The 13,496-nt window shown below is 49.4% G+C and overlaps 1 protein-coding gene across 2 annotated transcripts in view; it reads left to right on the top strand.

Moving 5' to 3' along the window:
• Positions 1–8,843, top strand: part of Fancc (FA complementation group C) — a 153,892-nt gene extending 145,049 nt beyond the window's left edge. For both annotated transcript variants that reach the window (XM_048331036.1, XM_048331026.1), the window contains one exon: positions 3,723–8,843. In XM_048331036.1, coding sequence (XP_048186993.1) covers positions 3,723–3,866 — 144 coding nt within the window. In that variant the 3' untranslated portion in view covers positions 3,867–8,843. The remainder of the gene's footprint in view (positions 1–3,722) is intronic.
• Positions 8,844–13,496: the final 4,653 nt, after the last annotated feature.

The following is a 13,496-nucleotide window of genomic DNA, read 5'->3' as shown; positions in this document are numbered from 1 at the left end:
AATCCCAGTACTGCAAAGTGTTGTATCTACTAGAACAGCTGATAACAAAAGCAAAGCAAAACAAAACAAAAAACCCAAAACCCAACAAAATAAGAAAAGTAAATGGCATTGAACATGAAAGAAATCAGAACACTCAAACATTTTGTTAGGAATGTTGAAATGATACAGCCAGTGTGGAAAAGAGTTTGGTGACTGCTCAGAAAGTTTAAACAGAGTTGTTACCAAAAGACACAGCAATTCCACTTCCAGGTGTGTCCCCAAAGCAGAGCATGGACAGGTATTTGCAGTCTTTGCAGCATCACTGTTCACAGTAGCCAGAAGGTAGAAACAACCATGTGCCCATCAGCACATGCGTGGAAAAATAAAACATGCTCTTCTAGACACAGTGGAGGAGCTTCAAAAGGAAGGAGGTTCTGGCATGTTGCAATCTGTGTGAACTTGACACCTCTCTAGAATAGGCAAATTCATGGAAATGGATTTGTTTGCCAGCCACTGGAGAGGAGGTTGGGTGGTTAATATTTAGTGGATATTCAATATTAAAAATACTCAGTATTTATTGAATAGTTTGTTGGGGATTATGAACAGTTCTGAAGATGGATGGTGGTAATGGTTATTCAACATTGTTGAATATGAATACTTCATATTGCTGAATTATAAAAATGGTTACAATGACAAATTTATAGTGTATATTTTGCCATATTTTTAAATGCTTATGTCAGAAATAAGTACCAACATTACCAGTTCTAGACATTGTTTTATTTTTTATTTCATTTTTACTTTTTATTGCATACACTATATAGCTTGATACATTTTCACAAACCAAAAATACTATGCAGGAGCAGCCAAATCAAGAAAGGGTGTTCCCAAAGTCTCCCAAGCACCACCCCTTTCAGGTCAGGCTTTGAGTATGAATATGGACACAAGGAAAATCCCAGTGCAAAATGACCACAGACCCGAGAAGATGCGTGCCTGAGGTTGTCCTCCACCGTGGTGAGCTGTGGGTGCGGGCCCATCCATCCTCCCCAACCTGTGTGTGTGCCCACAGGACTGGACTGTCATGTGCTCGTCCTGTCTCCTTAGGACCAGCACAAGAAGACCCTCTGGACTCTCACCTTCCTTCACACTACCAACCTGGACAGCATGAGGGCAAGGTGAAACAAAACCACATTCAAAAGGCAGATTGTGCATGAGCTCAATGATCTTAAACCCATAAAACAGAGTAGGAGGATAGTTACCCGGAGTAAACGGGAAGAAGAGCTACTGGTCAGAAAGCACAATATTGTAGTTATCACATGAATATGTTCTGGAGCCCCAATGTCCAATATGAGAGCTGCAGTTAATAATCATTGTTAGAAACCATTCAGAGTAGTTTTTAAGGGTTCTTACTGTGTACACACGTGCATACCCATGCCTGTGTGCACGCACACACACACATGAGCACATACAATGTAACTATGAGGTGGGGGGAGTACTAACTGGCTCTACTGTGGTGATGTCACTTACATACCTGGGAGGGGAGCAGACAAATTGCAACGATACTTACTTTTGAGTCCATTTGGGGTAGGAGAACTCCCTACTTAAGAGCCAAACATGGAATTCTGTATAAACAACCAGCTTCACCCCTGCTGGGTCTGTCTGTGAGCAGCTACCTTGAGCATCTACCTCAGCCACAGCCAGTGTTTTAACACCCCAGCCTCCTGACAAGGAGGTTCCACCACAGAGCCCAGGCTTGTCAGCCACCAGCAGGACACGTGAGTTGCATCCTCTGTACAACCCAGCCTCTCACAGGCTTCTCACCTCCTTCCCACTTCATTTCCTCTGCTGAGCTCCTAGAGATGCCCTGGACACCTCCCTGGCTTGAGGGAAGGAGGTGGCTGTGTGGTTCTGATGCACCTTTAATGTGAGCTCAGAGAGGCTTGGGGCCTGGGCTCTGCCGTTGGCTGCCACCTTTGAGGAATTGTGCTGCTTCAGGCCAGAAGGAAGGTGGCCTGCAGAGGGCAGTGGTCACTTGTCCCGTCAGAGCCCTTGTGCTGCCTCCATTCAGCTTACAGAATGCTGACCTCCAGCCTCCTGTCCTGCCACACGCTGCTACGTGAGTGTGAGCGCAGGCCAGGCTGCCCTTCCCAGCAGTCAGCTCCTACAGCCTCGCCCAGGCTGCCCTTCTCTGGTGTTGGCCTTTTAAGTGGCCACTGGCCCCAGGACAAAGGGCTCCTGCTTGCCTGCCACCCTCTCCTTGCCAGCGCTTTGCACTTGCCCCCCTTGCTGGTGCTGGGAAGGGTGAACACAAACAGTGGTTGTGGTTGGTGTCTCCTACAGTTGTACTGCCCTTGATGTGTATCTCTCACTCTGTCCTGCCTGTGCAGCTGGGAGATGCCGGCAGCTAAGGAGGAATCAGAAACACAGAGGCCACTTGTGCAGTCACTGTGCAGTCATGTCTGCGTGCCCACCTCAGCCCAGGCTATCAAAGATGTGTGCATGACCCAAAGCCCTAGGGAATGCATGGGGCTGGACAGAGGACTGCTGGACCATTCTAGAGCACAGTGGACCCTGTGAGCCTTTGGCCTGCCCCTAAGCATGTGTACGGATTGTACCCACATGGGTTGTACATTAACTCCTTGAAGGCATCACATGAAGTTCACCTTGCTACTGAAGGACAGCATTCATCTGATGGAGGTCACCTATACCCCCACATGCCCATGGTTGCTGGGCATAAACCAAGTAGTGATATTGCAGGAAAGACCCCACTGAAGACACTGCCCCGCCCTGCAGAGTCTGGGCCCCACTGGACTTGTCTCAAACCCTGTTCCCTGAAGAGGGATGGCCATGTCAGCTCCCAGCCCGAGTCCCTCTTGTAGCTCATGTATTGGTGGCCAGGAGATGGGAGACCCACAGCACAATGGTTCACTGGGCTTAACTGCTGGAAGTGGAAGCCACAGGAAAGCTAGGCATCTGGCACTGTGCCAGGAACACCCTGCTGACCGGGGGCTGCCCTGGCGAAACGCTGGCAGGTTCTGTATAAAGTGACACACACGAAATGAATGTGTATCTTGTTCTTGCAAAAACTTACAGCTCCTTAAGTCTTGTGCCTTAAAAAAAAAATCACAGTGAATTCTTTACCCAGCTAACTTGTGAGATCTTCTTCCCTCTTTATTTTTTTTCTCAACTGTAGTTCTTAAGAAAACTTGGGCACCAACAAATAAATGCCTCAAGGCTGTTAAAATTTAGCAAAATTAACAATGCTTGTGTTTCCTAGCTCCATGTAGGAAGCAGGTGTTAAAACCTTAGATGCCTATGTAAAAAAAAACGACAGCTGAGGCTGTCGTTGTAAGATTTGGTGTGGAAACAGGTGTCATTTTCCAATCCTCATGGTAGTGTGAGCCTGTTGCTGAAAGTCAGGCCACAGTGCATGCTTTGCTTTTGCACTTCATGGCAAATAATCTCAAAGCTTGGGAATCATTCTGGGAAAGACTATTTCCCAGCAGTGCTTGTTTGTAGCCCCTGAGAGGCTAAGGCTGATTGGCCATCTGAGGAGGGCGGTCACTAGGAGGTAGCTGGGCTCTCTGTGTAGTGATTGCAAACAAAAGAAGAGCCTTTGGTGCTTTCCTTAGGTCTGGTGGTGACTGTGCTACTTTGCAGGGTCAGGAGCATTAGCTTTTGTCTACTGGACAGAGGAATGTGCTGGGGAGTGTTTTAATTTGCCTTCTCTTCTTCCTTCTCTGCAGATGGCGCACAATGATGAGATAACTCGTGAGATCATTGGCTTTCTTCACCAGACCGTGTTCAGATGGGAGCATCTTGGCCATGAAGCCCCCAGGTCAGGAAAGCTAGCCAGAGAGCTCCTCCAGCACCTGCAAGCTCAGGTGTAGCAAGGAGCACCAGCTGCGCGGGCAGGCAGTGCAAGGCAGTGGGCGTGCCAAGGCCAGGGACAGCGGCTGGGGCACTGGATGGCCACCGTAGCTGGAGTGAGGCCTGTGAACTGTGAGTATGAGGCACACATGCATTGGAATATTCTGGTTGTACATGCATGACAGAAAGAGAGGTCTGTATCTCAACCCACTAAGCCAGATCCAGTCACTGAGCTCTTGAACCAAGAAATTGGTCTTGAAGTATTGGACAGTTTAGAGAATAACTTAGCCTATGCCCACAGATTGTCGTTCAGAAGGGAGGGGTCTGCGATGAAGGCACATCATCTTGGTTCCCTAAGAAATTCATCCCCCGAGTTTCCCTCAGGTTGGAGAGAGCAATGGCAAGTGGTGCTGGCCACCAGCAAGGCCCTGCTGAGGAGAACAGCAGCTTTCAGTGAACACCCAGGCCCAGGGCTTGAGGCTTTCTTCACTGCCACCACAGTACACTTGCTGCCACGGACATGGACGACGCCAGGGCAGTGACAGACGCACAAGCAGCAGGGTGGACTGGTTGGGTTGTTCATGAAGCGGGACTGGGAACTAGAAATTCTTAAACAGGAATCTGTCATCCCATGATTATTATTCATTTCATATCAGGTTTTTTTTTTCAGGCTCATTCTTATATTGAGCAAATATTCATTTGTTTGATTGTCATGTGACTAAGACCTTTTTATGTTCATTCTGATTCATGTATTGGGAGTCTTGAACTCTTGGCTCCTGTTTGAAGTATGAATATGGTTTATGGGATTAGAAGTTAACCTTTGGGAGAATTACTAATTTTGCTGGATGGCAATGCTAATAGATCTACCTGATGATCTGGAACATTCCAAGAACTTTTGACCCAAGCCTCTTTTCTGAGAAGCATAGGCTTCAGGTATGCTGTTGGGATGCTCTGGTCACAGCTGCCTCGGTCACTGCTTTCTCAGGAATGTGCCTCAGCAGAATGCTCTGTACTTGGAGAAAGGTCACTTGCTTCACCTGGAGCTGAGGTGGTTTCTTTCCCTATGTCAGGTTTGAACAAGAATCTGTGGCTCCTCCATGGAATCTGAACAACCTCTGAGGCCATAAGAGAAGAGAGGCTCCATTTGGGAGCAGCAAGGATTCCCAAAAAGTGGAGGCACCAGGAATTGCATCTCCCAGGGCAAACCCAGGGGCCTGGCAGTGTGCTGATAGTGGAGTTCTCCAGCCCACCCTTCCTCCTCCTCGCTTTTTTCATAGCAAACAGTAAATGCGAGACAGTTGTCAAACTCGGAACAGCTGTCTTCCATTCTTCGGGAGCCGGCAGGGTGTTACCTCATCCTGATGCAGCCTGGGGCTCCTGGCTTGTATGAACTCCCACTGTCTACAAAGATGTGGGTCTGGAGCAGCGGGTCCTGGCTTGTCTACCAATTCTTTTCCCCTTCCCCTTCCCCATCCTGCCTTGAAGAAAGTGCCAAGGAGGAGAAAGTGCTCAGCGGTTAGGGAAAGGCAAGCCACACAGGGTACAGCAGCACCTCCGGAGGCCCTGGGCCTCTGTGTGTAGGCCCAGCGAGCCGCATGCCGGTGAAGGTCCCTGTCCCTCTCACCACTGTGGCGAGAACGTGCTGGGGGAACGTGACAAGACATACTGTCCCCTTAAGGAGGCAGAGACCTGCTCCTAGCCAGCTCACACCCAGCCATGCCGCAGAGCATTACTTAATAAACGCTCCCTTATCTTCCAGTTGCCTTAGATTTCTAGAAAAGTACGGACAGTTGAGTTCTTGCAGTTTTTTGCAAGAAGTTCAAGTAAGTAGAAGCAAACAGTACAGAACCCGGGGAGGCTTCCCAGCTCCACTCCTTGTCGACTTCCCAGAATGAGGTTGTCCACACACATGAGCAGATGAGCCAGGACACGCTTAGCTTCAGCTCCCACAATGTCCGCCTCCTTCAGTGAGGGACACGCTTGGCCTCAGTTGCAGAAAGCCAGCTCAGGAGGCCGCTTAGCAAAGAGATAGCCTCCCTGGCTTTCTTTTGGCATTGCAGGAGCCTTCCATGCCTGTGCCCTCCTGGCAGCCTCCATTGAAAAGGACAGATGGCCAGCTCTCCCCGCCTGCCCTCCTGCCACTGACTCGTCCTCCTTCACTGACAGACTGTGCAGGAGGAAGTGTGGGAGGAATTTGTTCTATTTTTTTCATTGTACGTATAGAGTCAGGTTATACCTAATTTCATATTTAACCAATACTTTCTCTCAAAAACACCCATAAAGACTTCCCTCTGCCTCCTAAGTATAGAAGTTCCATGTGTCACAAACGCTAGACCTGCCCTGGAAAAGATCAGCTATGGCTCTCCTGTGGCCAAGCACACGAGGAAGGCAGCTGAGGGGCCGGGGTGCCCCCTTGCCCAGTCCTGCCTGACGTGTGCAGCCTGTGCCTTGCTCTCCACCCACATCATCCTGGCGCGCCAGGTGCCAGGGAGAAATGGGAGTTAGTCAAGGGAACAGGAGCAAACCGTGGAGTAATGGGCTTGCCAGGGGCGGCGGAGCCGCAGGAGCCCTGGCAGTGAGCCTGGCAAGGAGCCTCCCTCAGTGCCGGACCAGATGAGCCCGGATTGGCGCAGTGAGGACAAACCTGAGAACCGACCTCCTTCGAAGGAATCCCAGATGATTCTGCCTTCAGTGGAAGACAGAGGATGTTGGATACCGTCACCACCTCACCCCTCCTGGGATGCAGTAATGGACATTGTATTTTAACATGGAATCTTTGGATATTGTTTAAAGAAAAAAAATTGCCAAAGAAACGTTGCTGAATGAGCATACATAGGAACCTAGTATATTGGCGAAGGCATGCCAATCAGCATTGGGCAGTGTGGCGGCGACTGAGCTGATCTTAAGGAATCGAGTGCCTGGCTTTTCCTTCCCAAGGCTGGCATCTGGAGGGTGGGTCCTGGGAACACTCTTTCCCCAGGGACGGCCCTGCCAGAACTGCTTGTGAACTGAGGAGGGAGGGAGATAAGAAGGCTCTGGAATGATGGTATGTTACTTGTAAAAATAAAAGTTTATAAATAGAGCTTTCCTATTCACAAAACGTAGAATTCTCTAATCTTTCACTTAGAACTTGCAGCTCATGGTTTGGTTTGCATTCCAACCCTTGCCTCCCCTGCACACTCACATCCCTGCCTGGGCCACAAGGTCAAGACTCCAAAGGCCACTGCTCAAAGCAGACCCCAGGCCTTCCAAGGGAGTGTGGCGGGGAGAGGGAAGAGGATGTGCGCCCAAGGCTCCCGCCACCTCACAGACATGCTTCTGGGTAGCTTTCAGCTCCCCCAGCTTGTACCCCGAGGCTGAAAAGAATACATTCTACATGTCATGCAAAACCAACAAACCACAGAAAAAAAGACTGATAAAAGTGGACAGATACATAGAGCACTGAATGATCAGAAAATCAAAATATACTTGATAAACTAGGAGAAAGTGTTTGCAGCATACATGACAAAGTAATTTTCTAACTTCTAAACCTCTTCTACAAATCACTAAGAAAACACCACCAATCCAAGACATGCGAAGGATGGAAACACTGAATATAATTAACAGGACAAATACAAATGACTTTTGAGAAACTTTTAATACCCTTAACTTACGGGAAGTGTGAATTAGTACAGTTGTGTTTCCATATTCAAATATTGGCCCTGCCATGTTTGTGAGTGTGCAAAGAAATTCTAGAGGCAGGTTGTCAGTGCCAACATTTTGAATGTATATATCCTAGAAACAGTATAATAACAGAATTATGATATAGAATCCAGCAATGCTACAGTAGCCACATAGCCAAAGGATGTAAAGTAGGAACTGCAAGGGGTCGTTAGATGCCCATGTTCACAGAAACCATGTAAAACAGCCAGGTCCTCTGTCCACCAGCTGATGAACAGATGAAGTATAGTAGACAAATTGCATGGATATTATTCAACCTTAAAAAGAGAAAGAATCCTGACACTAGCCACAATGTGGGAGACCTTATGCTAAGTTAGATAAGCCAGATATGAAATGACAATTAGCAAACTTAGAGAGAAAGTGGAATGATTGCCAGGGCCACAGGGAACATGAATAGGGAGAGAGTGTGTGATGGATAGTTTCAGCTTGGGAAGATGAAAGCATTCTGGAGATAGATGGGGATGACACTGCACCATCATATGGATGCACTTAATGATAAATAATAAAATGATAAATTCTACATTGTCAATATTTTTACCACAAGAAAATACTTGATTAAAACATTTTAAAGTGTGTATGTTTTCACCTTGTAACAAAAACTCGGTTCTTCACACCCCTGCCTTTCTGCTATAATGAACAAATCTAGGTAAGAGTTTCCCCACAGTGCCTACACATGTATACATGCACTAGGTTCTTTACCTGAACAGTGCTTCCATGACCCAAGGACCAGAAGCGACTCGTTTCATCAATGGAGTTCTGGCTAGATGAATTTGTGAAAGTGGGGAGAGAAGCATGCACCTTCATGCTTGAGGCAGGTCCTGTCCCCAGGATTTCCCTTGAATCAACTCTAATACAGTCAATTATGCACTGCTTACAGACAAGTGGAGCACACAGGAGGACAAAAAACTTTCCCACAGTTGAATCTCATGGAATGCTGCAACCATCAAGTTTCAAGTATTTGGGTAATGGTGCCATTGACATAGAGAAGCAAAATTAGATGGATGTGCAAATCTTTCTACATGCCACTGTTGCATGGAGAAATCAAAGTGCAGACCTTTGTGTATCCCCTTACCCATGGGCTCAGCATTCAAAGATTAAATGGGATCAAAAATACTTGGGAAAAAATGGTGTCTACCGAACCTGTACATGTGTTTTTCTTATGATCACTTCCTAAAGCAAATGTGACCAGTTTCCACAGTGTTTACATCTTACGGGCATTCCAAATGATCTAGGTAGGGGTGATGTGTAGGTTGTATGCAAGGACCATGCCGTCTTATATAAGGAGCACGCATGTCGTGGACATTGATCTGCACAGCAGTGTCTTGGGCATACAGGACTTGGGGTGTCTTGTGTTTGCTGAGTATGACAGAGTATCATCGGGGGAGCAGACTCGTTACAGTGATGGGCTTCAGGAAGGGATAAGGTGACAAGAGAGAAAAACAATTTGCATATTGTTTATTTGCGTATTTTTTCTATTTTTAAAAAAAAAGTGATAGCCATCAATATGTAAAGGAAGACTCCTGAGTGTTCTAAGAGGTGCCTTGCTAGTAAGGAAGAATAGACTGGATCATCTGCAGCTTGAAAGAAGACATCTGCCTCTGTGTTCCCTGTGTTGTAGTCAGCAATGGTGGCACTTTCATTGCTTATTCCCAGGAATTCCATTCTAATCCTGGACAAAAAATCTTCTAGGAAAAGATGATCCTCCATATGGCCAGATCCATGTGTCCTGACATGCACGCCGAGGACTTTGGCTTCTTGAGCTCTAAGGCTGGAGAAATTGGTGAGCCATGATCAACTTCCCAGGGCTTCCTCTGCCATCTGTCCACCCTCTGTGCTCACTAATCATCAGACACAGACTCCTCTGTGCCCAGGTGTTCTGAGACCACCAGCTACACTGTCAAAACTGAAAACATGGTGAGATTACAGTTCCTTCCCCTTTCACTCTCTGCCTACAACTCAACATAAATGCATTTTCCCGCTGCCCTAGAAGACACCAGAGCAGACTCCTACCTTCTACTCATCCACCATTCTTGAGTGTCTGGCTCCCCCCTCTCACATACACTGCTGTCAGAGTCTCCAGACTCAAATGCTGGCATCAGAAGTGGAGACCCGAGGCATCCTATGAAGAACACATTATGTCAGCCTGAAACTGCGAGGAGTCTTACTGCTTTGCTGAGTCTGCCATGGATGTCCACCTCGGTCCATCACATGTGTGCTTTCAGAAGCCTGTCAGGCCTTTGGGGATAAGTGAGGACTGTTAGGATGGAAAAGAATGTTCCTGAATTCTGGATTCTTGACAGTGCTGTCAGAATCCAATCACAAGCAGTCACAGCCCCTCACCTACCGCATCACAGGCCCTGGGCTGGCTGACCAGCAGGTGCTATCCACAAGGCTGAGACAAAGCAGAAGTGGATGGAGCACATTCTGTCTCCTGTGTCCCAAAGTGGCAGGTGAGCTGTGGTAGAGGCAGTGCTAGCATTCCCTTGCAGCTGGGAAGAATCTGGGCCCTGTTTGTTCCAGGTGTGTGGGGGGGGGGGTGGGGGGGGGATAAGAGAGTTTCTCCCTGAGAGCCCATAGTCACCCTGGGTTCTCTTCCTGTCAATGGCTGCTTGACACTGTGCAGCCAGACACTGGGTCGGCCTAGTCCAGGCACAGAGACCCTTGTCTCCAAAGCACTTGCCCTGGTGGGCACCCCTCTAAGTCCTTGGGGATAAGAAGCCAAATTCCCAACTTGCTTTCTCTCAAACTACAGTGACCAGACTTGGGTTTTGTGAGCAGTCTGGAGGAGATGGAAATGATCAGGGGTCTTTGTGTTTCTGTGCTTGGCTTTGTACCCAACCCACCTGAGCACATGTGCACACCACACACCTTGACCATGTTTGTCTCCATGACACCAGCTCTGAGGTTCTGCCCTCATCACCATAGAAAAAACAGGTAGTGAGGTCTCTGTCCCAGCCCCCATGCCCGGCAGTGGGCTCCTCTTGGTCTTTCCGTGGCTTTGGTGTGAGAGGACTGCCAGTGTCCCACAGATGCCGTGGCAGCCAGCGAATCCTGGGAGCATTCGTGTTTTTATGGCGGCCTCCTTCCGCCTACCACATCTGGCTGCTTGCCTCCCTTTTTCACACATTTCTGGTTATAGGACAGGAACAGGAATGTCTTATTAGGCGATCAGTCTCCCAGACAGCAACAAAGGGTGGGAAAAGATCCATAAAACCTTGCTCTTGAATAGTCCAGGGAGGCCTCTCCTCCCTCCCACCTTGTAAACCTCCACCCAGCCAGGGAGGGCTGAGGTCAATTGTCCTGCATGGGGCAGTGGCCTGGAGCATGAAGGGTTCATGCCCTCACTGGGCCTGGTCCCTGGGAAGTCCACAGAGCCTTTACAACTCCCCTCCAGTCTCTCCCCAACCTCAGGCCCTAGGCCCTTCTGCCTTCCAGGTGTCACCATGTCATTCCTGGTGTGGCTCCTTCCTCCAGAGAGCACCTGAGATGGCTCAGCCAGATGTGCCCTGGGGAGTGTTCCAAGGTACTACCAGTCCCACCACCACTGCACCCTAATGGCTGCACCCAGTCTCTCTTCCTTAGAAATAGGTGTGGCAGACCTTGCCACCCCAGTTGTGGGCCTGCCAAGGCCCCGGGCTGAAGCACCCCACTGTGTGAATTCACCACAGGGACAGGCTGTTCCTTTCTGGGGTGGATCTGCCTGGCACTGCCTGGGTGATTCCTGCCACAAACTCAGTGTATCAGCCGACCCTCCTCGGGGCCACTCCGTTAAATACTTTAAAATTCTTTAATTCCGCAGCAGAGGCCGAGATGAGGAACTACGATGTCTCCTGTATTTTTCCCCTCAATATCACCCCTCACTTCCTGCCTAGAGCCCACAATTCTTAGCACTTTCCCGGGCTACTGCCCAAAGCCTGCAGCCAGCATGGAGAAACACAAGCATGGGTGGGCTTCCAGAGTGACTGACCCCGAGGCTCCTGGACACAGTTGCTTCCCCAGGCCAGGCTATGAAAAAAGACAACACAGGGTGGGGGTCACTGCTACTTCTGCCCCATATGGGGGAGCCCTGCTTTGCTTCCCACAGATCTGAGTAGGACTCAGCCCACGCCTGGCTACAGATGAGCAAAGTGTTTTCCTCCATGCTAGAATCCAGAGAGAATGCCGATTTCCAGTCACAGTGGGAGGAGGGATGCCAGTGCTGGCAGGCTGACTTGCTCCAGAGAATGGGCAGCTCAGATGGGGCAGGAGGAGTATTTGCATTTCCAGTGGCCTTTGCCGGGAAGGGCTGGCCCAGCCACAGCCCCTTGCTTTATAGGAGGAAAACTGCAATTAACTTAAAGGGCATGAGCATTCTCAGAAACACGGCTTACACCTGAGTGAAAACACTAAGGGTTGTGTGCCTCATGGCTGCTCAGGACAGGTGGCACCATGGTTCCAGGCTGCTACGGGCCACAAGGTGCGAGCACCACTGCCGGCATGGCCATAGTCAGCCCCACCCAGCCCTGTGGGAACCTGAGGAAGAGCAAAACCGCCCCTTTACCCAAGTGGGTCAGGAACTACCAGCTCCTCCTAGAGATGACAGCGTCTGGGGTCCTCACGGTGAACAGAGCCCCAGGCAGGAGCTGATGGTATCCTGCAAGGTGTCTTGGGCTCCTCTGCCCGGCAGAGCCATCGCCTTGGTGGTAAGAAGTTTGTTCCTATCATTCCCCCCCCCCCCCCCCCGCCTCACATCTGCTTAACTAAGTGTGGCAGAATGAGGACAGAGAGACAACAGGGGTTCCTCCCTGGGTTCCTCCAGAGGAGAGGCTAAGGTGAGGGTAGAAGGTGGCATAGAAACAGGCTAAGTAGATAGTTGTCCCTGACTCCACCACAGACACATCTGTACCTCCATGGTGATGTGTGTGGCTCACTCAAGTTTCCAAGTTCCAAAGCAGGCCTGATCCAGGACTACCAGTGAGTTAAAGTGGAGTGTTAAAGCAGGCTCCTAAGTCCTGCTGTTCAGGTCAAGGACAAGGCGGCCTCTGAAAGTTCTGAGAGCCACTGGATCACCCTGATGTATAGATCCAGTTCAAATCCTGCCTGTAACTTAGAATGTGATTTGGCAGAAAGCCTAGTCTGTCTAGGCCCTACAGCAGGAGTGTGGGGTGCTGGACGCATTTGTCTCACCAGATCTTTCAACATCATTTAGTCTGACACAGAACGCCTACTTGGACCAAGGTATCATGCTTTTGCTCTCAAACCCCACTGGATCTGTAGCACCCAATGCTGTGCTCTTTGTCTCTGTCAGGTGTATCATTTTAAAGTGAGGAGTGCTAGTAGGTGCTATTTTTGAATGGTGAGGTCTCTGTCAGCCCTAGCCATGGCTCCCTTTGGCTCTTCTTAGAAGAAGCTCGAAGGGAAGCAAGCAAGGAGAACCCATTCTGGTAGTCAGCTGAGCCCCAGGTGCATGGGGTAACTAGGTAGAGTTATGGCATGATGGGATGCTGCTGCCTGGCATGGCAGCCTGGGCTGCTTTCCTGTTTCCTGCCTGATCTCCAGTACAGGACTCCCATGTCTGGAGCCAGCGCTGCCCACAGGGCCTCAGCCAGAGCTACTGACGGACAGCACAGCCCACCAGCTGGAGTCCAGGGAGTCAAAGCAAACACGGAATCTGACTAAGAGAACAATGGGATGGGCAGTCCGAAAACTGCCACCTATTCAGCAGCTGTTTTGCTTTCCAAAAGAGAAACCTTTCACTTTTTGGAAAGACAAGACCAAACCAACCCATGAGCCGCTGGGTCACCCACATTTGTTGGAGGTACACCAGTAGGTGCTTGCAGGACTCTGTGGTCCATGTTCCCAAGGGCTGCTGCCCACCTCTAGGAAAGCCCGATGTACTCAGAAGAACCTGGAGCCAAGTCAGCATTTAGTCGGCATTTACTCCAACACAG

The sequence above is a fragment of the Perognathus longimembris genome, chromosome 1 (genome assembly GCF_023159225.1).
Source record: "Perognathus longimembris pacificus isolate PPM17 chromosome 1, ASM2315922v1, whole genome shotgun sequence".
Taxonomy (NCBI): domain Eukaryota; kingdom Metazoa; phylum Chordata; class Mammalia; order Rodentia; family Heteromyidae; genus Perognathus; species Perognathus longimembris.
Note: the sequence above shows the minus strand (reverse complement) of the source record. Positions and strands in the feature narration are given on the sequence as shown.